Here is a 26,719-nt window from a genome sequence, read left to right as displayed (position 1 = left end):
TTGTGTCCATTCATATATAAGTTCTGACATCTTATGCTTCTTCCCCATCCACCCTTTTTTTAAACTTTCCTTTAAAAATCTAACAAATATTCCTAGCTTGTATGTTTTACAGAACCAGGTTACTGGTCAGATTTGAGCTGTGAGCTCTTGTCTGCCAATCTCTGACATAGGAAGAGCTAAGGAAAGAACCACGTCCAAACTCTGAACCCCTTAAAGGACTGTCTTATTCTGCTTCTTCCTAACTCCCTAAACTTAAGATATTTAAACAAGCTTATTTTTCCTTTGATCAGAAGGGAAAAGAGTTTTTTAAATGTTTCTTTTTTTTTTTTGTTCAAGATGTATTTTTATTTAGAAGAGTTACAGAGAGAAGGCAGAGTTACGGAGAGGACAAAGCGAGAGCAAGAAAGAATTGTCCATCTGCTGGTTCGCGCCCCATGAGCCACAATAGCCAATCCGAAGTCAATCCAAAACCAGGGAGCCAATAGCCTCCTAAAGTCTCCCAAATGGGTCAGCGATCCAAGGACTTGAGCCATCCTCTCTTGCTTTCCTAGGCCAGAAGTAGGAAGCTAGATCAGAAGTGGAGCAGCTGGGACTTGAATTGGCGTCCATATGGAAGGCTGGCACTGCAGGCAGAAGCCAATCCTACTACTCCATGTTGTAAGTTTCTGAAACATCAAATGTGCTAATCTTGTTTTCCTGTCTTTATTATCAATGGTGAGAGTGGTGATACTAGACATTGTGGAAATCATAAAAAGAGACAGACAGAAATTGTATCATGGCGAGGACTGATGACTGGCAGATCTGATTTATTTATTTGGTCCATGCCAGATAGCAAACTAAGTTTTACTAATGTGTGTCTCATTTAATTCTTAATCCCATGAGTCTGTCAACACTGTCTTAGTCTGAGGTTCAGGTAGGATATTCAGACAATGACAGCTGCAGGACTGTGGCCCAGGTTTGATTCTATGCTCTCTCCACACCAAGGCAACCAAGGTCTCCAGAGGTCTGAAAGCCAAAGCTTGCTACGACAAAACAGAAATGCAGGTGGTCATAATTCCTCCCTCCATGTTTAATTATAGGAGATACAGGAATTTTTTCATTATGTTTTTTTCAGAGGGTAAGAAATTAATGACAACCATTTTTTTAATACCAGTTAAACACAATTCAATATCAAAGTCATCCACCCTGCTCCCCCTCAATGTTTTAGGGGTGCGAGACAAGTCTTACCTCCTCACAGGAACTGATTTTGATGTGCAATTGCTTGTTATTAAAGGTATGAGTCTGGGTACGTGAGTATGCTGAAAAAGATGTTTTGGAAAGGATGAGAAACACCCTGTAATGCAGGTACTCTTCTATTTGCCAAATTAGAACAGGATAAAAACACTTCAAAACTCAGAATCTGAAAGAAATTATGACTACTGTTGAAATGTTTTTTTCAAATTGCAGTACTATTAACAATGACAACATTTCAAAAGGACAGCTGTGGAAGCAGTAAGACATAACAAAAATGAACAAACTAACAGCAAGAAAGTGTGTGGACAGTGGGATTTCGCAGAGGGATACCCCAAAGGGGCCAGGCAAGCACTGAGCGTATTTTATGAATTGCTGATAGAAAAGAAGAATTGCAATGCCATCAAAGAAAATCTATATCCCTAATAATTGGGAATGTATTTTGAAATTTCAGGCAATTTTACAAAGAGCTTTTCATTCTTGCTGAACCATACCTCTCCAGCATCAACTGAGAGTTCAACAGACATAATCTAATTTCTGTTAGTTAACTGTTAGTGAAACAAGACTGAAGTGACACAAGCATAAAATAATAACCTATGCATTCCCATGTGATGGCGTCAAAATCCATTTTCTTTCTAAGCTTATGATAAGGGCTACATTATCTAGGTTAAAATGGAGTGTAGTTTGTAGAATACTTCTTGACAAGTGCCCTTGGGATCAAACCTGAGAAAAGGAAGAAGGAAGTAGGAGTGGGCAGAGGAAGAAATCACACTGAGTAAAGTCAATTGGGCACTCTGGAACTTAAACGGGCCCAAGACGGTCAAACCTGCATATCGCTACATCAGCCACTATCTGAATATGGGCCTTACCGGGAAGAGGCCAGATCAAGGCAGTGGCAGCTCGATTGCTGAGGAGCCAGAAAGTTGCAGTGTTACCAACACTGCTTCTAGTGCTAGGGAAGTAAATGTGTAGACACAGCAGCTCCCTGACCCAGCCAGAAACCACCCCCAGCGATGTAGCTATTAAGATGAAGACTGTGTGTGCAAGCCAGGGACTCACTTGCATTCTGTGTCACAAAACAACCAAAGGATGCATCAATTTTTGGAGACATTGATAAAGTCAGGAAAACAATTTTAAGGGATAAGAGAGTGAATAAAGTTCAACCATCAAGTTTTCAACCTTTATGGGAGGATAAAGTCAAGTCATTTCAAAATACGCAAACAAAACAAAACAAAATAAAACAAAACAAAAAACTCTCCAGAAATGAGAAAACACTAAAGTCATATAAGAATAAGAAGTGCAAGTTTACTAATAAGCACTGGCTAGGAATAAAAGCAGTAAGAAACCAACAAGTAGTTACAACAGCTGAAAACTGCTGTCTCTAGTTTAGCCCAATGGATACTGGGGGAAAAAATGACACAAATGAGAAAAAAGCATACTTTTTCAAAGGCAGGCAGAGAGAGTGAAAAGGTTTCATTCTTGAAGTTGATAAAAGAAATTAAGATATTTTAAATTAAAAGAAGAAGAAGAACAAGAAGAAAAAAGAAACAGGTTAAGAAGCACAAGAAGTAAAAGGTAAGAACAGACAGGATGATGAAATTGACAAAATTAGAATCAGCAGATGCCAGTTTTAAAAAAATGAGATAATAAAGAATCTGAATAACAAAAAAAAAGTCAGGCTTCGTGATGAACAAATTAATTGCATACTGCAAATGCTAACAGGTAATCTATAAAACTGATGATCTGCAAGGACAAACCATCAGCTTGATAACACTAAACAACAAAAAACTGTCACAAATTATCTAACAACATTCCACTCAGTTCTCGAAAAAGAAAAGCCAAGAATATGTAAAAAAAAAAAAAAAGTATTTTATTGTAGGAAGTAAAGAATGTTTAAATTAGTTGAGCACAACATGAAACTTTAAAGGTTCTTCAAATCCATCTGAAATTGACACTCTACAAGAACAGAAATAACAAACATTTCAAAGAGATTAAAGATGCCTAGAGTACATTCCAGAAATATTATTAGGCAACTTTGGAACTTATCAGAGCCCAAGTAATAACAAAATATGTAAGACAGAAAAACAAAAAGATGTTCCATAACAGACTCATTCACTAAAGTAAATGCAAAGATCTTAACTAAACTCTAGTCAAATGAATTTAGCTGCATTATAATATTTAATGGCCAAATAGAATATATATGTATAAAATGGGTAAGAGGACAAAAATCAGATAATTAATTCTAAAGTTCCTGAAGCGAATCTGAAAAAGTTCAGCATCTATTCCTGAAAAACATTTTGCAAAATATGAGTAGAAGGAAATTTGTACAGTCCAACATAGAATATCTATAGAAATCCAAATTAAACATCATAAAAGTTAATTATGAACTCATCACACTCAGGAATAAAAGAAAAGTCTCAATAATTCCTACTCTTTTCCAATACTGTTATCAAGATTCTAGATTACAAAGCCCTTTCAAAAATAAAATGGTTTAAACCAGGAAAAAATGACAATCTTCCTAAAGTCACAGATTTTAACATACTGGATTTTTTTTTTTTTTTTTTGCTGGTACAGTGTACTAGAAAAAGATTTAAAAAATTTTTTTAAATAAAAGGATGAGCTGACTGAAGAAACTGAATAAGTATTTACAAAATAGACAGATACTTAAGGAAATTTATTCCATAAACATGGGGGATTTCAATAAAAGACTGCACTATAATTCACCACAGGCAATCAGACCAACTGGTTTCATATGTGGGGAAAATTGAAATTCAATATCTACGCTTCACATGAAAATAAATTCCACTATATTTATACCTAAGAACTTATAAAAAAAAATTACAGGAGTTCTACATGAACATTTTCTTCACAAAATCACAAAAGGAGCAATATTTCAATACACAGAACTTTAAAATTTTGATATGCAAAAGCTAGATTAAATGATTTTTGAAGAAATGACTAACTACAGAAAATGCGTGCAAAATGACACGAGAGACTATCCTTACGACAAATCAAAAGGTGTTAGAAACGAAACTTTTCAAAATGCAGAGTATAAATGGACAAACTATAAAATATAAAAGGGAAAAATAATAATTCAGGAGTGCAAACTGAAATGTAATATTCTATTTATTAAATTTAAGACCTTAAAGAGACTGATAATAGACAATACTGGTAAACCAACAGAAAAAACTGTATAAACACAAGAATGGTGGAAATAATTTAATAGCATTTAAAAGAGTGCACAGTCATGAAAACAAATACATATATAGAAAAGAGACAGACTTGATCAAAGCACGTGAGGTTTAACAAGCAAGTTACAGAATGAAACACTCGCAGGTACATGCACATGCTGATTTACGTAGTAAATATGGGCACAGAATAAAAGTTTGAAAAAGTATATACTAAGCAGTTAGAGTGATGTTATAGAAGGCAAGAATTTATGGAGAGAGATATTTTCTAGGCTGTTATTTTGGGTGTCTGCAAACTATGTACAATGACAAATATTAAGAACTTGCCCTTATTATTATTATTATTATTTTTTAATAAAAGAAAGAGTGAGCAAAGCAAAGGAAGTTTATTAAAATGAGAAAGCTCACTGCAGCAGGGAGAAACCCCCGATCACCTCAACTTGTCACCTTTTATCAGTATTTGTAACATTCACGACTCCAAAGCTCAGGCGCTGTACATACAGACACGTTCTTCCTTGTACAAGCCTGTATAAAGTATAGCCCATATGGAACTATGTTTCCCTAGTAATCTTCTGTATTATAAACATTACAATGACTATGCATTGTTTTAAACTACTAGAAAAATAATCCAAAAGCAATTTTCCTTGGGATTAAAAAACAAACCAACACCGAGCAACACAAAGCGCCAGCGACAGTGTTTTCAGTACGGGTGTCAGGGGAGTGGGCGGACCTACCCGGATGATGAACCTGATTGCTGCACATCCAGAAGTCGCCATGACTTTGGCGCTATTGGGGACAAGATTAAAAAGGGTGGGTACAATGGCTTCAGCGCCATGGTCAAACTTGTTTCCCAAAACTGTTGAGAGATGGCTAGAAAGAGAGAAAAGAAAGAAATTTAACATTAAGTATAGGCAGTATCATATAGTCTTTAGGTATTCACTTACTGAATCAATTTAGGAATTTTTCTCTTAATGAGTTCTAATGGCAGAAAAACAAGAGATGGAATGGAAATTCCAAATATTACTATTCCCTTCCTTTCTTCATCCTTTAACTTGGAAACTGCAGGGTAAAATTGGCATTGTATTCATCTATTTGCATTGTACTTGCAGAAGCCATCTGATTTAACAATAAAATAACTCTAAGCAAATATCAGGTGAAATCATCAACTCTGGTTTCTTGATGATTCATCTTTATTCATCAAGTATTTTCACTTGAAGCACAGTTGTCGTCATCTCGTTCTGAGACTAAAACTAACTCAGTCTTTAATTGTCTGATTTTTAGTTCTAACAATGGCTGCAGCATTAGTACATTTTATATATATATAAAAATATATATATATAGTGTGTGTTATTTAAAATATAAATGTAGGAGAGCATTAGTTCCAAAAAATTCAGGTCCTTGATTCAAATAGGTAATCGGACTTGTGCTAAACCATCCTACCAGTTTTTCACTGTCTAAACTCGCAGGCAAAAGCAGAGAAGTATTCGGTCTAGATGCTGCCATCTTTCTTACGGAATATGAGTCTGACCTGGTAGAAAAGTCACTGTGTGACCATTTCACTGAAAGAACACTAAATCAATGAGTAATCAATTCATTCATACAAAATATTAATTTCACCAAAATTTCACTTACGCTACGGTAATGCAGGCTTCCCGGACCACCTGGGACCTAAGATCCTTGGCTGAAAGCTTCAGCGCCCCATCCAACAAGCGCAAATGCTGGAAAAAGCAGTCATACTGGGCGGCTCCAGCCACCAGCAGTGATCGGATTTTCTTAAGCTGGAAAAAAAGTCATTATTCTTAAAAGGTGATAGTGGGAGGGGGCTATCCAAATTATAATATCCAAACAAAATTAAAAAAAAAAAAACAAAGTCTATAATGTTTCATGATGTTTGTATAATCACATTTGGGTATTTTTAGTAGTATTAAGTATATTTGGTAAATTCATAACCAACGGGCTTTGTGGAGAACATAGATTTAATTAAGAGCATACCAGAAATGTGGAATGTGTAGGAAGTACATTTTCAGGTTTCAGAAGAGTCTCTCATTTTTAAATTATGGTAAAATATCAAATAGCATAAATGTTATCATTTAAGCCATCTCAACACAGACTGGTACAATTCAGTGCAATTAAGCACATCCATGATGTACAACCGTTACCTGCATCTACTAAGGGAACCAACTTTCAAAAATGCAAACATTGGAAATTATTCAGTGCTAAGTAAAAGCACAAAATCAACGCAGCCAAACAATAAACCATCATCACATCCAAGTTAACAGTGTCACATTTCATGGCGGGGAGGGCGGAGGGAAAGGTTTTTAGTTCATAAAGTGAATGGGAAAATGGCATGAAGCGTGTTCACAGTGGCACAGAAAACATTTTTTCGTGGATCTCATAAAAATTAATTCATGGTTAGCAGTTTCTTTTCAATGAACTTTTTGAACCACCTTACTGTCTTAACCACTGTATTTTGATGAATCTCAAATATTTTCCATGTCAACTTCAGAAAGAGTCCAATTACATCAATCAGAACAGATACCCACCATTTGTGCTCACAAACTAAATGTTTATTAGTACACAATTAACACATTCATTTTAGATATTTCCTAAATCTTAAAATACATCTGTAAGTTAAATCAGCTAGATTAAAGATATAAACATTTTTTTAAAAATACCACCACAAATTTTAAGAAGAAGATTTGAAAGACCATATCATTTTTGGGTACATAAGGAAGGGAGAATTAGGACAAACAGAATTTTCTAAAAGGTATCTACATAAAAGCTAACCAAAACCCTAACATGGTAGGAAAAATTACCTGTATCATATAAGACCATACACAATCAATGGCTTTAAAATGAGGAAAAGTTAAAGAATCCCACACTCATTTGGGCATAAATGAACATATGAGATGTGTTTTGCCTTAGCCAGCAAATCTAAATTATACAAGAGAGCTCATCATTTAAAAACTCGATAGCATCTTGTCCACCCAATAAGCAGATGCTCCCAAAACTGCAACCAAGATTATAAAGGATTAAATGTTTTGGCAGTGATCTATTACAATAAAATTTTATCTGGTCTTTATCCAACAATTTCAAAAATCTAACCTACAAAAATAAAAGCACTCTTTATAAACATGTGCAAGAATACGTAACACTGAAAAAAATGGCAAACAAACAAAAACTCCTGCAAATCTACCAAGTGGGAAGTTATTTAATACATTAGTGTACCTAGATATAAAAACTGAAACGTGCATATTGTTTTCCAGTTGATGAACATCTGAGCACCCATTTCCTGCCTGCACTTCTAGCAGGTGCAGTGAGTGGCATGATACGTTAAGTGCAAAGACACGTCAGGTAGTAAGTAACATAGGTAGTTTGATCTCATTTATTTTTAAGATGGGAGCAAAACTGAACTTGTATTGTCAAACACCTCTGAATGCACTTCCATTTATATAAGGTACAATCTAACACAGGACATTTGTTTCCTTCACTAGAATGAAGCTTTAGCTGTTTCAGTCCAATCCTCTGTAAGCCTCTTCCACTTTTCTAAATAATAAATAAGGTCCATCTGCTGCTTCCAAACGGCACCTTCAGAGCCAAAGAAAAACTCTGAGACCATGTTTACTGACATGTGTCATTTTTCTTCACAGATGATGTGTAACAAAGATCTTTCTAGTAAGACACATCTAAGAATAGAAGAATATATAACATAATCGGGACATCCGGAACAACATAGTCTGATAAAAACAAGTATTTCAGTATTTTAAAATACTCAATTTCTTACATACAGAATTTTTAAAAAAATAATCTTTTCTTCATAGTGTCACAAAAGCCCGCTTTTTCAAAAGGCCAGACGTGATCTAATTATTCAAAATGGAGCTTCCTGTGACCATGCAGACGGGGCGCTTTGAGAAGGGAATCATCAAATGGTTCCTTCCCGGGCTGCACCACGACGCGGAGGTACCGAATTGGTGTGCAGAAAACTGCTCAGGGAAGCCTGGCAAACCCTCACTCAGCCTGTGATGACTGCAAGCATAATAATATAAAGTTTGATCAAATATTCTCAAATGATTTAGGTTAAATAAAATATTCTCAGGTATTCGTGACCTTTTTTTGCATTTCATCATGACAGACAAACATTCATCCTATTAATGAAGAAAGAAAAAAGCCAGGTGACTGAATGCACTGTGCAAGCAGTGAGCACACAGGTGAGGCGTTCTGCTTTAACGGCACATGGTGCAACTTAACACGATGCTGCTGAGCAGCTGTGCCACTAGACAGAGGCCAAGGCCTCGAGGCTTGGTCAACACGCAGTGTGTGGACAGAGCCTATCAAGTGGGTACAACGGGCACCATCTGGGCAGTAACGACAGAGCAACACCTGACCCTAACCCAGGGAAACAGGTCATCTTACTTAGCAAGCTCTATTTCACAGGTGAATGCCAAACTGCCATGTTACTGAAAAGGAACACCGAGAGAGAGAAAAAAAAAAAAAGATGTGAAAATAAAAGGTAAACTTACTGCATTGGCACGCTGATCCCAGTCATGCTTGTCATCCGACAAAATTTCCCTGATTTTATTTAACGTTTCTTCAAGTTCTCGACTAGAATAAATCTTCAAGAAGGAATGTAGAAATCAAGGTTACTTTTTAATATGTAAAATAATCTTAAAATTAGTAAGATTATCTCCCATTCTAGAATCAATTTTTAAAATGAACAAGGAAAATACACTAGGGATGAGAACAAAATGTGCTTTTTTTCTTGGTATTCTTTTTGCTATTCCTTCTTTCAATACTTCCTACCCAAGAATAACTTTAATATATTTTCACAATGTTTTGAGGTTTGGGGCTGGTGCCGTGGTACAGTGGGTTCAGCTGCCACGTCTGCCACCAGCTTCCCTGAGGTGCAGGTTCATGTCTGAGCCTTCACTTGACTCAGCTCCCTCATACACCTGCGAAAGTGATGTGAGACTGGCCCCAGTGTCTGGGCTCCAGCCTTCCTGGGGGAGTCCTCGATGGAGTCCTAGGCTTCTAACTCGTACCTGGCCCCGTTCCTGCCTTGCAGTCATTTGGGCAGTAAACTAGCAGATGGAAGATACTGCTCTCTTTCAAATAAATCAATCTTATCTTAAAAACAAGATGCAGAGGCCAGCACTGGTCCAGGGGGTTTAAGCCAACAACAGCGATGCTGGATCCCTAGTGAAGCTGGCTGTTCCACCTTAGAGCGAGTCTGTTACTGCCTGGCAAAGCAGCAGGTGATGGTCCTGGTGCTTGGATCCTGCCACCCATATGGGAGAGTCAGACGGAGTTACGGTTCTCAGCTTCAGCCTGGCCTGAACCAGCCTGTGTGACCATTTGGGGAGTGAATATGCCTCTTGCTTGTTTGTGTACTTCACCTGTCAAATAAATAAATCTTAAAGAAAAAAGCAGGGGCCAGCACCATGGAATGCAGGCTAAGCCTCCACAGTGACTCCAGCACCCAATACAGGCACCAGGTCTACTTCTAGCCTGGGCAAGCAGAGGAAGTTGGCTCAAGTCCCAACTCATGTGTAAGAGCCAGAAGAAGCTCCTGGTTTCTGGCTTTCACCTGGCCAGCTCTGGCTGCTGTGGCCATGTGGGGAGGGAACTGGCAGACAGATTTCCCTGACCCTCCTTCTCATTCTGTAACCCCTGCCTTTTAAATAAATATAAGTAAATTTTAAAACAAAACAAAAACCCAAAACAGAAAATATCGAAGAACTAATAAAGCATAGCTCTAATTTCTCAAAACGATTTTAAGTGTGCTAGTCATTTTACCGCATTCATACACACACTGGCCAAAGGAGATTTCCATTTAGTTTAATCTTGCAGTCATGTGTTTTGTTTCCTCGGGAGCTAACCACTGGTCAAACGGCTATACATCACTATTCTTTCCACTTATTTAACAAATACTCATATAAGGCAGGAAACTTTATGATGAGCCAAAACAGATGATCTTGGCTTATAGAGTCTACACGGTCAGGGATATTTTCAGAAAATTAAGCCTACATAGAATAAAGGTTTGCATCTATTTAGGGAAGTTGAGTTTGAGCTAGAATTAAAGTATACTTAAAACGTCATAGGCAAAATGGAGAAAGAGTTGCTTTTCTTGGGCAATGAAACAATGTGCAAAGGCGTACTGCAGAAAAACTGAGACAAAAAGAAAAAAGAAAGAAAAATTGAAAGGTGGTGTAAGAGTAAAGAGTGTCAGGTGACTCATCAGAGCACGGGAGGTTTTGTTACATCCCAGTAAAAGTTCAGAGAGAGGCATCTGACCTAACTCTGTGTGAATTTTATTCATTTATTTTTATTTGAAAGGCAGAGTGAGACCCCGTGCTGAGCCAGGCTGAAGTCTCACTGTCCCACACAGGCTCCAGGGAACCAGGAGCTCCTTCTGTGTTTACACTCCAGAAGAAACTCCCAAAATAATCATGAATATACTTAGAAAAATCTTGATTATAACACAGTGTAAAATAGCACATCATCTAATACCTCAAAAAAAAAAAAAAGAAAATCACAAATTTTGCAAAAGTATAAAAATATTTAGTAAAAAGTTACAATGTGTGCAATATACTATTTGTATTTTTAAGACTTGGAAAAATATTCCTTTTTACAAACATGTTCACTCTATTTCACCTACTTCTATGTGAGTGACTCAGAAATGTCTATTGTCAACAATCATTCTTTAGACTCAAAGCTCATTAATTCAAGAACATGGACTTTCAATCAGACACTGTACTGTGTTGTTTTTCAGTAATGAAAACTCAACTTTACTTCGGCCTCAGTGGCAAAAAAATTCGCTAAAAATCTAGACATATTGAGAAATTCTTACTGGTAGCAGTTAAGTCAAATACTTCATGTATATAATCATTTAAGCAAAAAGAATTTTCTGAGTGGTAAGCTAATGACATGATGCAGGTGCTATTCAGGAAGAGTGTGCTAGCCTTACCTGAATAGAAGGGACATCTGTGAAAGCTTTTATAAAATCATCCTCATCAACTGCTCCAGCACCTCCTTCTTTAGAAGCACCTGAAAATTAAAAGTAATGGAGCACATGAAAAATAGAACTCATTTGACATAGTAAAAGTTTAATTTTGATGGATATTTCAATTTATGAGAAAGCATCGAAAAATTCAATCTTTCATAAAGTCAAGGTACCTAGAAGCATTTGATTAACTCTTTGTAAGTAAACAGGTTAGCCTGATAGTAAAATATAACCTATAAAATAAGGAGAGCCTTAAATCACACACTTCACTCAACACCTTCAGGAAAAAACACATTTAAGTGAAAAAGTGAACATTTACAAGGCAGAACAGCAATTTAAAGTGACACTACATCTCAGCAGAAATGACAACAAAGCTGTTAAATATACCTTGAAAATGTGATACCAGATTTTCTACCACTGCCAATATGTTAAATAGCAAAAATGTTAAACTTGCAACTGCAGTAACATGGGGGGAAATGGTGGGAGGAGAAATTAGGGAGGGAGGAAGAAGACTTATTTTTAGACTTATTTATTTTTATTGGAAAGGTAGATTTACATAAAGGAGAGACAGAGATAAAGATTTTGCATCCAGTGATTCACTCCCCAAGTGACTGCAATAGCCGGAGCTAAGCCAATCCGAAACCAGGAGCCAGCAGCCTCTTCCAGGTCTCCCATGTGGGTGCAGGGTCCCAGGCTGTTGGGCCATCCTGGACGGCTTTCCCAGTCCACAAGCAGGGAGCTGGATGGGAAGAGAATCAGAAGCGGAGCTGTGGGACACGAACCAGTGTCTATATGTGATGCTGGTGTCACAGGTAGAGGTCCAGCTCACTCTGCCATGGGACTGGCACCTCAGTGGGCATTAGAGGCGGTAATGAAGTCACTGAATTTCAGCTGTAATTATACTCTTTAAAAAATTAAAAGTTATTTTTGATTTTATACCCACCCACCCAAGTAAGGGTAAGCGTGAAACAGAAATTTTTTCTATCCACTGGTTTCTACCCCAAATGCCCTGTTGGGGTCCGTGCAGTATATGTGGGGGACATGAGTGGGTGAGAGTGTTCCGTTGCAGGCAGGGCCACAAGGAATTTCCCGCTGTTCGGCAGGGCCAGCCCGGCAGATGTCTCCACAACCACCTGAATGCAGCTCCACCTTCTTTTGCATGGACACCGGACCACCCTGCAGAAGAATTCTAATCCATCCTGGCATTTGCTACTGCGAGGTTAACCTTTTGCTCAGCCTGAGCTTGGAGGTCAATATCTTGCAAAAAGGGCCCTTTATCATTCCTACTGTCTTGGCTGTCCCCATTGAACCTATGCTAATCAAGGGACCTGTATTTAGGCTTTCATTCTTTCCTTGATCTTTAAGTTCTTTAAGTTTTCTTTGTGATACAAGATTGAATTGTAGGATAAGAATTGTAGCAGGAACTTCTAGGTACTGGCAGCAGGAACTTTTAGGTAATACTATGGCAAAAGTTATCTTTAGAAACACCCACTTGACCATGAAGTAAAAAGTCTGGGCCAGAGTTTGACTGATTTTGTATAAATAAAGTGGACAGCTTTTGTGCGTGGTCCATTATGATCATGAAGTCCTAGTGGTCCGTCTCTTTCTTTCCTCTTTACACCTCATCCACGCACCCTTTGCGAGTTCCGAACTCAGCTGGAGCTGGACTCCGGCAATGCCCCCAAACAGCTTGAGCTGGCACAGGCCAAAGGCAGATGCTCAGAACTCGATCTGAATCTGCTACATAGCTGCCAATCACCTGAGCCATCATCTGCTGCCCCCCAGGGTGCACATTAGCAAAAGGCAGAATCAAAAGCAGAGGAGTCAGGGCTCCATTCCAGGCACTCAGACACTGCATGCAGCTGTCCCAAGCAGTGGCTTAACCCACTGTGCCATAACGCCTGCATTCCAAGTCCATTCTTTCCTTGAGGTGCTGCACTTACAGTTTTCCACTAACCATTCTGTCTGTTGATTTTATCTGTTTCCAGTGAAGCTCTGCCTAAGGGGTAGGGAATAGGGTGTTGAAGCGACAACAGACCTTGAAGGAAGAAGGGACCCATTCCTACCCAATTGCTTCTTGATCTTACTAGTAAATCCTGGCAACTCTGGTGGACTCTCTGGCAGCCGCATCTACACCGACGTGGCAGTTTTCCTACCGCTCACTGGGTCAGCTCACGGCACCCCCAACAAACGCCAGCGGCAGCTGGCCAGTGCTCTCCTTGGCGGTCTAGTCCATGAGCCGCGGAGGCTTCTGCACAGCTTTCATTCTAGCACTAATCTTACTCCCCTGGGCCTAGGCGTGGTGGCCCCTGCAGTAACTGCCACCTCCACGATGGCTTAGTGCTCGTTCCCACCAACACCCATTGGACAACTTTGTACACAGGCTGAGCATTTCTAACCTGAAACTCTCTGACAGCAAAAACGGAAAATGTCAGATCATGAAACTGCTTCATGAAAGTCCTTTAACAAAAGTAACAAGGACAAAAGAATTTTAGATTACTCAAAATATTATAGAAAATTACCTTCAAGCTGGCAAATGAGGTGTATATAAAGGATGAATGATATAAAGGGTGAATGTGTATCATGTTTAGACTTGGGCGCCATTCCCAAGTTATTTCATTACACACACACTGCATCTTTCCCTTCTCCCTCCCCAAAACTTTTATAAAATTATTTAAAATTCCTTTTATATAATACTTCAGAAAATTTTGGTAGCAAATGTATTTATTTGAAAGGCAGTTAGAGAGACAGAGAGAGAGAGAGAGACGGAGAGAGGTCTTCTTCCACTGGTTTACTTGCTGAAGACTCTCAAAAGCCAGAACCCAGCCTGCTGGAAGCCAGAGGTCAGAAAGCCCCTCTGATTCTCCCACTCAGGTGCAGGGACCCAAGCACCTGGGTCACCTCTGATACTTTCCCAGGAGCTGGATTGGAAGTGGAGCAGCTGGGATGCTGGCCTACCTGCCGCAAAACAGCACCCGCCCTGCCACAAACTTTTAAATGCACCCTGATACAGTTAGGGGACAAGAACCCTTCAACCTTCAATACACAAGTCAACAGGGGAAAAACAAATATCCCAGCCCAGCAATGTCAATATAGAGCCTTTACTGGAGATAAACATCAGGGTAAACCACAGACAAGGACCACCCTGAAGTTGTGTAACATGGACACAAGATCAGATGCCAACAGCACTAACGATAGAGGGGTATCGCTATGAATCCTGCTGGATAAGGAAAATGAAGACACAAAAGAACACTACTGAACGCTCCCCAAAACATCCTTTAGTAACAAAGCTGCATTTCACTTCACCGACAGAAGAGGGCAGGCTTGCACCAAGAAACTGAATTCACTGTATTACTTGTTACTTACGTTTCAAGAAAATCCAGTACATTCTCATGAACACAATAACTAATCTAACATCTATACTGGAAATAATAGAAAAAAACAACAACATAGGAATGAAAACCTTACGGGCTGATGAAAGTAATATAACATCCTCAAAAAACAAAACACAAATCATGAAAAAGTTCTTAAAATACTCCCACACGAATTCAATTCAGTTAAACATAAAATGCAGGCATGAAAGCAAGATGACTCAACGATGTTAAAAACCTCTGATCACAAATAGAAGATCTGAAAAGATAGTGGGCTAAAGTGAGAGAATTTTTTTCTTAAAAAAAAAAGGACAAAAATAGCTGACAAATAAATTTTAATTTAGCAGTTATGCATGACTAACTAGATGCACTGTGGTTTAAATAATAAGAGAAATTATGAAAATTTTCCAAGATATTTGAGTATGGAAATAAAGTACACACAGATTAAGATTAAAATTAATAAATAAAAACAGAACTAAAGTAACAAGCTAAATTAAGTCACAAACAAATTGAACAAATTCAGAGCATAGAACAATCTAAAGAGATAACTGTCTTAAATCCTTAAAGATATAAATGCTATGGAGATTAAAAATTGGCTAAAAGACCATTTCATAGAAAACATGACAGAATTTTCTTGCATATAATGAGGTATTATGATTAGAGTGCATTTATAAGTCTTAGGAAGCATATATATGTTAAAGATTTGTAAGTAAAATGTCATGCCATCTACAATTTACTTTTAAGTAGTTGAGATTTTAAAAAATGGGTATAGGAATAAATCTTGACAGAGAAAATTCAAACAAATATGGGAAATCACTAGTTATAAATCCAGGTGATGAGTGTGTACCATGGATCCACTACTTAGACCATACAAGACAATCCTCAGAATAAATTTAAAAAATCAGTACTCTATAGCAGGAGTAGGTACAATTTTGTCAGAAAAAAGGACAGAACCTCCAGAAAAAGATCAAAAGATGAGAGATGCTACTTCAATGCAATGGAATAAAGAACATTTTTAATTGCCTAGGCTTAACTAGACATCTAAAAGGACAGCATCTCCCACAACAAAACTTCTAAAATTTGATGCAAAAATGCCACAAAGGTAGACTGAAATGTAGTTGTATATTTCAATAAAAGACCTAGGATTTTTTAATTAAACCAACTGATGCGAGGATGAAATAGCATCTAATAGAAGATATGCTAATCCCACCAATGCATTTGTATTCTCTGAATCCTACTAAAACATAAACTGCAGGAGAACAAGGTCTTGGTTTTTGTTCAATGATATTCCCCAGAGATTATACAAAAGTGACAGACCACTAAAAGCCTTCAGTAAGTATTTGCTAGCTGATGCTAAATGAATAGGTGGACAGAACGTTAATTGCAAGAAAATCAAGTAATGCTTCACCCATCACAATGGCAATAATTGATGAGTCTGTATATTCCATGTATAAGAAAGTAAACTGTATTTCTTAACATTAGAAACATCCACAATCCCATTTAGAGGTACCTATTCTATAGAACCGCAGCCTCAGAATATCATAGTACATAGAGATCTGAGATCCTTGTAATAGCTGGAGCTGCAAACTGATGACAGTGACAGGCAAATGGTTTACTAACTCACGCTGCATCAATAACGGGGCATACACACGGGAGATCTGGCTTGTGAGGAGGGAACCAGTGGGGATGGGAGATCTCCCCATTGAACCCACCTCCGAAATTGTCTTTCAAACATGAAGCATAAGCTTTAAAGACAAATGTGTAAATACAGTTACTATGGCTTAAATGGGTTCTCCAGGGATTCAAATTTTGGAAATATTTATGTTCTCTACATTCAGTGCTTTTACAATTTTTCACTTGACAGAGAGACAGAGAAAGTTTTCATCTGCTGCTTTACTCAGCAAATGCTACCACAGCTGCAGATGAACCAGGGCAACACACTTACCAGGTGTGTGTGAAAGGGACTAACTACTTAAATCGTCACCTCCTGCCTCTTAAGGCACACATTACTAGGAAGCAGGAATCTGGAGAAACAGGGACTTGACACAAGATTGTGGGGATGCTGGCATCCAAATCAGCCAACAGCTTCACTCGATCTTAGCCTACATCTCACCGGTTAGGTCCAACACGCAGCCCTCCAAACTCGGGGGCAGATGGTCCTTGAAGGAGAGGACTTTGGTGGGCACTGGGGTGGGAAGAGTCAGGAGGATGGTGCTAATGGCCGAGGGAGGGAATAACGGCTTTATAAAAACAATGAAGAAACTTGATCTCTCAGTATTGCTACTGACATGTGGTCATGCCTTACCAAATCATGTAGCAAGCCCTCGACTAGACAGATACCTGGTAACTAGGCAACCAACTTCCAAGCCTCCAGAATTGTAAGAAATAAATCTCTGTTCTTTATAAATTACCCTGTTTCAGGCTCTGTTAATGGCAACAGAAAAATCAGTAAGTATATCATATCTTACATATCATAGCTCCCATGCTTGAAAAAGCAGGTGCCAAAATATTTGCTAGTATGTTTAATGTCAAAGAGACATATAAAATATGAATACCTATACAAATGAGGATTGGATAGTATGTGAAAGGATATACACCCAGCTTTACATTGACTGTCTCCTAGGGTGATGGGAATTAGAAATAGGGAATTTTTAAAAAAATATTGTTTAATAATAAGCATGACTTTCACATTTTAAAAAATCAGACTAATCCTTCACCTGCAATGTTGGTATCCCACATGGATACCGATTCATGTCCCAGCTTCTCCACTTCCCATCCAGCTCCCTGCTTGTGGCCTGGGAAAGCAGTAGAAGACAGTCTAAAGCCTTGGGACCTTGCACCCAAATAGGAAACCTGGAAGAAGCTTCTGGCTTTGAATTAACTCAGTTCTGGCCATTGTGACCACTTGGGGAGTGAACCAGTGGATGGATGATCTTTCTCTATCTCTTCTTCTCTCTCTGTAAATCCACCATTTTCAACAAAATAAATAAATCTTTTTTTTTAAAAAATCAGGTTAATTGCCACATATTAGTCAAAAGTTTGGATTCTAGGATTAAAGAACAAAGATACTTGTTTTATTAAATACAAACTGATTCTTGTGATCTTATTTGTTTAAAAGAAAAATTACTGGTGGTATTGTGGTGTGATAGGTAAAGCTCCCATTTGCAATGTCAGCATCCCATATGGGTACCACCAGTTCATGCTTCAGCTGCTCTGTTTGATTCGGCTTCCTGCTAATAGCATAAGACAAGTAACGAAAGATGGCTCAGCTGCTTGGGTCCCGTCACACACGGAAGACTTAAATGACTTACATGAAGCTCCTGGGACTCACTAGTCTGGCCCTTCCATGGCCGTTGCTGTGGTTTAGGGAGTGAAGCAGAGGATGGCAGCTCTTTGCTCCTGCCACAATCCCTCTCTCTGTAACTTGGACTTCAAACAAATAAATATACAACATAAATAAATAAATGAATAAATTTAAAATTAACTTTGTTGTCTGCATAGTGGGAAAAATGGGATGATCAGAATTATTTGTTTAAAAAAAAAAAAAAAACAGATATCGGGCCCGGCGCGGTGGCGCAAGTGGTTAAGGTCCTCGCCTTGCACGCCTGGGATCCCATATGGGTGCCGGTTCTAATCCCGGCAGCCACGCTTCCCATCCAGCTCCCTGCCTGTGGCCCGGGAAAGCAGTCGAGGACGGCCCAAAGCTTTGGGACCCTGCACCCGCGTGGGAGACCCGGAAGAGGCTCCTGGCTTCGGATTGGCATAGTATCGGCCATTGCGCTCACTTGGGGAGTGAATCATTGGATGGAAGATCTTCCTCTCTGTCTCTCCTCTCTGTATATCCGCCTTTCCAATAAAAAAAAATAATAAAAATAAATCTTTAAAAAAAAACGGATATCTGGACAGTCTCAGTAAATATTGTAGGTCATACAAACATGAAGTTAAACAAGTGTACTATGTCCTTATGAAGAGTTAAGTACTACTGGATTTATAATTGTGCAAATTCCACATTATAACAGCTGAAGAAATGCAATTTTCCTCTATCTACCTGAACAAGTAAGCAAGTGAAAGAAAAACAAGAAAACTTTGATAACTGATAAGTTTACTGTCATGTCCTAAATACTGTAAATACATAAACACTTGATGAAGTTTACTGAGAAGTGGACACTGGACCACAGGCAGAACACCCACATCCTGTACCGGAGGGCCTGGTTGGGGCCCTGCCTCTGTTCCCAACTCCATCTTTCTGCTAAATGCACACTCCGAGATGGCTGAAGTGCTTGGGCACTGCCACACACTGGAGATCTAGACTCTTTTCCCAGCCTGTGCCTGGCACAGCCCTGGATGTCGGAGGCATTTGGGGAGTAAACCAGTAGATGGAAGATCCCTCTGACTTTTTCTTAACAACAACAAAACAGCAGCATCAAAAAGAAATGAAATCAATTAAAAATGTGTATTTTGCTAAAAAAATACTTTTCCTAATATTCAAGAGATAAACAGTGTAAAAAAGCTATGTAAAGAGTTTTTATAGGAGCTTATAAAAACAGAGTACTAGGACTATTGTAATATGGAGATAAATTTTAAGCAGGCATTTCTAAAAATATACCAAACATCATTTCTATTTATAATCTAAAAATGATAGGTTTATTTCCAAATATCTATTTTGCTGGAATCATCCTGTTTAAAATTTAAAACTACTGATTTTGGAATGCCTAAATCATTTATGAATAGAGACTAGTGTGGTAGCAGGGTAACAAAGCCATTTTTGTGTTTTGATTACATATTAAATAGATTACCCTGGGTGAATTACATAAATTCCCCGAACTGCAGTTTGCTTATCAGTCAAATAAGGTTAAAAGGAATTATAAGAGAGCTCTAAATAATAATAACAACAATGGAATTAAAGGTAAAGCTTATTTTGGTGCAAAAAAATGTGAAATCCATACATATGAGAGGTTCTCAAATACTATGTGAAAATGTGTTTTACAAAAAATTACTCAGGAGTTTAAAACTTTTTTTGCACCAAGATACATTTACCTTTAATTTCATTTCTCACAACATTTTGAAGTACCCCCACTATGAGAATATGTATAAAAATACTGAAGAAGTATTGCAAACAGTTGTCACTTAACATATTAAAAAGTATTTCAGCAATCAAAAGCCTTCAATAGTTGTATTCCAAGCCATTAAGACAAAAGCATGCAACATGTGTTTACCAAGTTCTTACTGTCAAATTATAAATGTTACTAAGGAAGAGGATGAAGAGAATTCACCTTATCCTTATTCTAAGTAGTAAAGCAATAGCTAACATCTTTCACACCTATACAAGTTTTTGTAGCTAAGATATAATGGAATGGGTATACTTACAGGCCTGTCAACTCCCCTTGACTTACAGGTCACACAGTTATAATCTGATCTGAACGGCATGACATATTAAGGCCAAAGTACAAGCAAACTAATAACCACTAAAGATTAAACCCAGGTCTTATTAGCTGTCATTAATTGGATAGAAAACTTTACTAAAAATGGCCTATGTCTCTTAAGCCTTCATATCTACGTCTAAAAAAGCAAGTGAAATTCAAAACTTTAGAGATTCTGTTATGATTCAGGTAATCTCACCTGAAATGTGAAATGCTAAAACCAGTGGGTCGACTATACCACTACCACACCACTCGGGTTCTACAAAGAGCAATCTGCATGTCACTCCAAGGAGCATATTTAAAAATAAGTGAAGGTGGATTTTCATAAAGCATAAAAAAGTAACTAATTAATTCAGAATTGAAATGGCCTTGTAACTTTTCAGGAAGGCATTGCCAAACGGAAAGAAACTGAAAAATCATGCACACTTGGTGTCCAGCAAATGTAAGAAATCTATTTCAAACACATTATCAGAGATGTGCATGTGCGTACATATCAAATGTGTACATACAGATATAAGTAAAAGAATGATGATATAGTTTATAATAACAGAAAAAAATTAAAGGCAATTTGACCACGGAATCCTCTTCAACTAATAATTTAAAACAAAAAGAAGAGGCTTCATATAAAATGTTAATTGGAAAAGAGGTAAACAAAACTACATTGTGACTAGTACCAATTTTATCTTTCACACAGGAAAACAATTATATGTGTAAAAGTAATTGCAAAAATGGCAATAGATACTCAGAAGAAAGGACATCAAAATCTGCCGTGTGAGTATGACAACCTGTAACAGTAGCACATGTGACTTTTTATCCCAAGTACATATTTTTTATCAAGCACATCAATTTTAATCTGAAGTACTTCTTACAGAAAAGATGCCGCAGTTATTTATCAGAGATTATGAAGCAATTCATTGACTCACAGAGTACTCTCCAACTCAAAGAAAATTCACCTTCTAAGAAAACTTTCTACTGCTAATTTAAAAATCAATAGGCCTCTGCCAAGACCAGAGATGGAAGAGCAGATTTTCAAAGACTGACAGCCAAGAACAGCATCAATTTCAGAAGTAACATCAATAGCCACTGGCTAGCAGTTCTTTTCTTGGAAAGAGGAACAGAGGCTTAAGTTAGCTGTAGCAAACAAAAAACAACAAATTTAGAATTGCAAAAAAAAAAAAAAGATTTCTCCTTTTTCTTTTTGATTAGGAAGGTTGCTGCCTAAGTGAAATATACAATCTGACCAATTACTACAATCATGAACATCACTGAACATTTTTACATCTGACAGCACTAAACACTACTGACTGCAGCAGAGCTTGAGAGAAGTGTTGAAAGGGACATTAAGAAAGTCTCTCATTTTATTTATTTAAAATATTTATTTGAAAGGCAGAGTGTTGGGAGGGGTGAGAGAAAGAGGAAGAGAGAGGGGGGGGGGAAGAAATAGAGAGCAATTTTCTAAACACTGGTTCAATCCCCAAATGGCCACAACATCCAGAACGGGCCAGGCCAAAGTCAGGGACCAGCAAATCCACCCCGCCTTCCAAGGGGATGGCAGAATAACCAGGGACCTGAGCTGTTCCTATAATACAGGACGCTGGTATCACACAGCAGCTTAACACACATTGAGCCACAGCACCCACTCCAACCTCTCTCTCGCTTTTTTAAAGATTTATTTTTTTATTGGAAAGGTGGATATACAGAGAGGAGAGACAGAGAGGAAGATCTTCTGTCCGATGATTCACTCCCCAAGTGGCCACAACGGCTGGAACTGAGCCAATCCGAAGCCAGGAGCCTCTTCCTGGTCTCCCACGTGGGTGCTGGGTCCCAAAGCTTTGGGCCGTCCTTGACTGCTTTCCCAGGCCACAAGCAGGGAGCTGGATGGGAAGCAGGGCCACCGGGATTAGAACTGGCACCCATATGGGATCCCGGGCGTGCATGCAAGGTGAGGACCTTAACCACTATGCCATGGTGCCATGAAACCTCTCTTTTTTATAAAAGTACTTCTGATCATATCAAGTTGGTTAATATCAGAATTATATATCCTATGACAGGAAAATTATATCCTCAATTTCCAGTTAAGACAGCAAACCATGAAAACATAGGTAGTTATAAACTCAATTCACAAAAACGTTAAGTATCACCAGAACATGTTTAAAATGTTAATGTATTTTAAGTGAAATAAGAGCTTCACAAAACTAAAATACAGGTTGGAAGCATGTAATTCAAAAACCAAGAAAAATTACTCCTCTTGTAAACCAGGGTCTGTGGTGCTGGCATCCAATAGGCACTGTTCTGTATCCTCACCGCTCTACTTCTGATCTGCTCCCTACACGTGCCTGGGGAAGCGATGACGGCTGGCCCAAGTCCTTGGGCCCCTGCACCCATGTGCGAGACCCAGAAGAAGCTCCAGGCGAAGCTCTGGGCTCTCTGCTTCACACCGACACGGCTTGGACAACAGTGACCATTTGGGGAGTGAACCAGCAGATGGAAGATCTCTTCCATCTCTCCCTTTCTAATTCTTTCAAGTAAAATACCAAAAAACAAAAAACAAAGAATGTCCTACTTTTTCATTAGGGATAAATAAAAATGCAGGATAGAAAACATCATATATTAGGCTGTCACAATGAACTTGGATAAGAACACGATCCTATAATTGTAAAACAAAAAGAAAATAATTAAAATTCTAAAGAGTAAACTATTTTAAATATTTATGGGAATAAAACTTTTACCTTCTTTTATATGTACTTGTATATTCATGTGTACATAGATCATATATTTTCTTGGTATTTAGACAACACATGTCAGAGTTAAAGGTAGTTAAAACGAAGTGCTTATGACAGCTTTCCTATTACTCGAATGTAACATGCCTTGGGAAAATTTGGGATTGTACAGGAAGATCAAGGGAACATAACTCCTTATACAACCTGGTCAGAACATACAGTTTACTTCTCTTCTTTTTCACAAAAGTACTATGGACACAAAGAAAAAGCAAAAATCCTCAAAACCATGATTCTCTTCCACTTACGCAAAAACAAGAAATATGTGTTTTCCCCAAATATCATAATCAAAATGTAAATTATTTTTTAAGAAAAACGAAAAAAATGACTCACCTTTTCATATTAAATATTTACCCCTAGTTCCACAGGGTGTGTGTTTTGGTTTTTTTTTTTTTCCTATTAGAAGGGCTCAGTAGAAACTAATGCCAACCTTTCTAACTGGAATAGGAATAAAACACTCCCTCAAAATTTTAAAAAGATAAACAATGTTTCAAACAGCACTAATATGATAAAAAAAAAAATACTGTCTCTTCAATTGAATAAAAGCTGCCTCTTTCCTAATTTCTTACTTAACTACTCCCTAACCAGAAACCATATTTGAGGCAATTTTACTTGACCAACACCCATTTCCTATTGAGACAAATGATTCATGACCTGGTGTCTTAAACCATTTTTTTTAAACATTGGGATATTTGGGATTTAATTACATGGATGAATGTGAAAACACAATCACAGAATTCAACATTTCATGGCTGTAACAGTTACAGCACCTGAAAATTAAGGGCCAAATTCTGGGGGGGAAAAAAAAGCTCCTTAAAAAAAAAAAAAAAAACACACACCAAACCAAGATAACCATACCCCATACCCTTTACAACAGTATCTGGCCAGCCAGTACCCGAGGCTGGCATGCTGTCCCAGGCATCTCAGGATGGCGGCACACTCTCCTATGTGTTGCAACACCCTCCAGATCTGCAACCGCGCTGCAGTCATGAATAAACATTTTCCTCTAAATTCCAAGGCTGTGTGGCCATCTCAGGCATGCAGCATGCCCTTCCTTTAGGAAATGGATTCACATTACCTCCAACCTTTGGGCCACCTGCTGAACCAGGTTTCCTTGCACTGTTGACAGGATTTCCGGATGTTTTAGGTGCAGGAACCTTGAAGGCTGAAGCAGCTGATGACGGCCTATTTCCATCCACTGATTCTTCATCATCAAAGCTTTTATCTGCACGAAGCATTAGAAAAATGTATTGAGGAGGAGAACTAAGCTTTGCTCCATTTTTTTTTATAGGACTCAGAAATAAAATAAAGCCATATACAAATCATTACTTTGGTAAGAGACATAATACAAAATAAAAGTCCTTTGAATAAGTATTCATGTACTGGCTAACACTACATACCTTTCTAATTTAAAAATCAAAATTCAATGTTATCACAATTCCTGCATATATATATAAAGCTAAAATATACAACATATTAATTCTAAGAGTAGGTAAAAAGCATCTTTTCATTTTCTTGCCACTCACAAGCATTTTCCACCAGCTCCTCCCATAGTGCATCTTCCAGCACGCCCTGTCTATGCCCAGATTCTGCAACTTACAATCACAGATCCGTTTGCAGATCAGCCGCCTCATTCCTCTGAGAGCTCTTAATTTCCCTCACCCTAGGATGCTCCCAACAGTTCACATGGCCAAATACAGTAAATTCGATACTAAGCAAGGATTCTATCAAAAACAGATAGAAACAACCACAGAACCATCACTGAGGTTTGTGCCGGCATTTTTCTTTCTCTTCCCTGCCCTAGGTGCTGGAACAGCCAATCAGCAGCAAGGTGACATCATCCTATGGCTGCTACTGCCAGATGAAAGGTAAAAATTCTCCATGCATCTAAATAATTCTCTATGCAACAACAATACTTCTCTAGCAAAATTGTAAAGGTGTTCAAGGCTGAAAGATTAAGAATGTAAATTTTCTTTCTTTTATTTAATTCACTTAAACATTTACAAGAATAGGAAATAAGGTTTTATGCAGTATTCAGTCTGCTGGGGGTGTTTATTGCATCAGTACAGCATGGAATATCACAGTGCTCATTACAGCATGTAATTAACTCTATAATCTCGCAATTTGCTCCTGATTTCGGCCACAGACACCACGCTCAACAATTTGTTCTCATAAATTAGGACAAATGTAATATTCTACAAGGCTTCTTTTAGAACATGAATGAACACACTACCACCATCCTCTTATATACCAACGAAACACTGCCCAGCCCCCCTCCAGAAAAAAAAAATGCAGTTTGCTCTTCCAAGAAGATGGTTTTCTCTAGGACCCTGCACAAACCGAACATGACAAACAAGATGGGCGAGGCCAGGCACAGCTTTTTCACAGGCTTCAGATCAACAAGCCAGAATCCCTTCCTCTCAGTCCACTCCCCTCACCTACACAAACACTGGAGCACCCAGAGGGGAACTGACCCTAAAGGGGCAGCGTGTAATTACCATGTACATTTTAAAGAGAAAATGTCAAACCATTTCTAGGAATTAATTACTGGGGAAAAACGATAATCCAACAGACACACCAAAATAAAGCCAGATTTCATTTCAGACAGTGTCTTTCTTAAATAACACCAACATGTAAGGAAAAAGTATCCTGCAGTTTAAAACACAATTTCTTAATCATAACACTATCAGGGAGCAATTCTGGAAAAACTAATGGGATTAAAATGTATGCCTTCTATACAATTGTTCTATTTAACTCTAAATTCAAATAAACTTTTTGTCACTGATGTTAAAAAATACAGCCGACAAAAGGCAGAGTTGACACACAAATCTACACAAAGTTAGACACTGAAACACAGGCCAGTAAGAAGTTACCACGGCAACAGTGCTCTGCTCCTATACACAGACAAGGACTGAAGAGTAAATATCCTTAAATTAACTCTGAACAACCTCAAATTACAAACAAGCCAATTTTTCACATTTTTGCAATAAATATACAAACCATTAAGTATGCACATCAATGAATTTTTTGCAAAACAGATCAACATTCAGATTAATAAAACACGATCCATACCCCCCCCAGATATGCTACAGACCATGGAGAGTCACCACCTCTTACCAGGTACCCTCCAGACCTCAAAGAGTAACACCTCTTACCAAAGCAAACCAGCTTAGAGTCTAATACCAAAGATGATTCTTGCTCATTATTTGAGCTTTTTATATATGTATAAAAACTTTTGGAACCTAGTCCTTTTCACTTGATGATGGAGGACACTGTTTGGAATTCATTCATTTTCGCTGTTTCTAGTTTTCCAACACAGGCACTTTAGAATTGATTAATAATGATCCCATCACTGACAGAGATTTGGACTAGCTGCCACTTTTTTTTTACTACTCAGAGGTGAACAAACAAAATGTAACAGATCTAAGGATCTAAGCATTATTGGCGAAGCAGGAAACACAGCACAGGTCATCCCTAAATTCATAGTCAAGAAGCCTGAAAAACACATGAAGCATTTTGGATTTTTAGTTTGGGATGCTTAACAGGCAAAAGCCTAAGCTTATATCCCCTAAATCTGAAATATTTCCTGTTAAAGCATTTTAAGGAATAATCAACACCTAATTTATTTTACATTACAGTAACTCAAAATTCCATACTAGCTGTCCTCAATATGTGCTACCCAGATCAGCAGTTGGGGAATGTGCCAAATATATAAAGCTTAGGTTCAACCCAA

The 26,719-nt window shown here is 38.0% G+C and overlaps 1 protein-coding gene across 23 annotated transcripts in view; it reads right to left on the bottom strand.

The window, feature by feature from the left end:
- Positions 1-26,719, bottom strand: part of CLASP2 (cytoplasmic linker associated protein 2) — a 160,505-nt gene that overhangs the window by 83,229 nt on the left and 50,557 nt on the right. For 17 of the 23 annotated variants that reach the window (XM_040964567.1, XM_040964524.1, XM_040964531.1 and 14 more), the window contains 6 exons: positions 24,065-24,211; positions 11,383-11,462; positions 8,939-9,031; positions 6,051-6,196; positions 5,153-5,288; positions 1,228-1,298 (listed from right to left, as the gene is read on the bottom strand). In XM_040964567.1, the coding sequence (XP_040820501.1) occupies positions 1,228-1,298; positions 5,153-5,288; positions 6,051-6,196; positions 8,939-9,031; positions 11,383-11,462; positions 24,065-24,211 (673 nt within the window). Of the gene's footprint in view, positions 1-1,227; positions 1,299-5,152; positions 5,289-6,050; positions 6,197-8,938; positions 9,032-11,382; positions 11,463-24,064; positions 24,458-24,586; positions 24,784-26,719 lie in introns of those variants that run through there. The other 6 variants (XM_040964663.1, XM_040964654.1, XM_040964698.1 and 3 more) reach the window with 2 other exon arrangements.

Source organism: Ochotona curzoniae, unplaced genomic scaffold (assembly GCF_017591425.1).
Source record: "Ochotona curzoniae isolate NIBS_2020 unplaced genomic scaffold, NIBS_Ocur_1.0 contig_1302, whole genome shotgun sequence".
Classification (NCBI taxonomy): Eukaryota; Metazoa; Chordata; class Mammalia; order Lagomorpha; family Ochotonidae; genus Ochotona; species Ochotona curzoniae.
The sequence above is the reverse complement of the archived record's forward strand: the minus strand, read 5'-3'. Positions and strand labels throughout refer to the sequence as shown.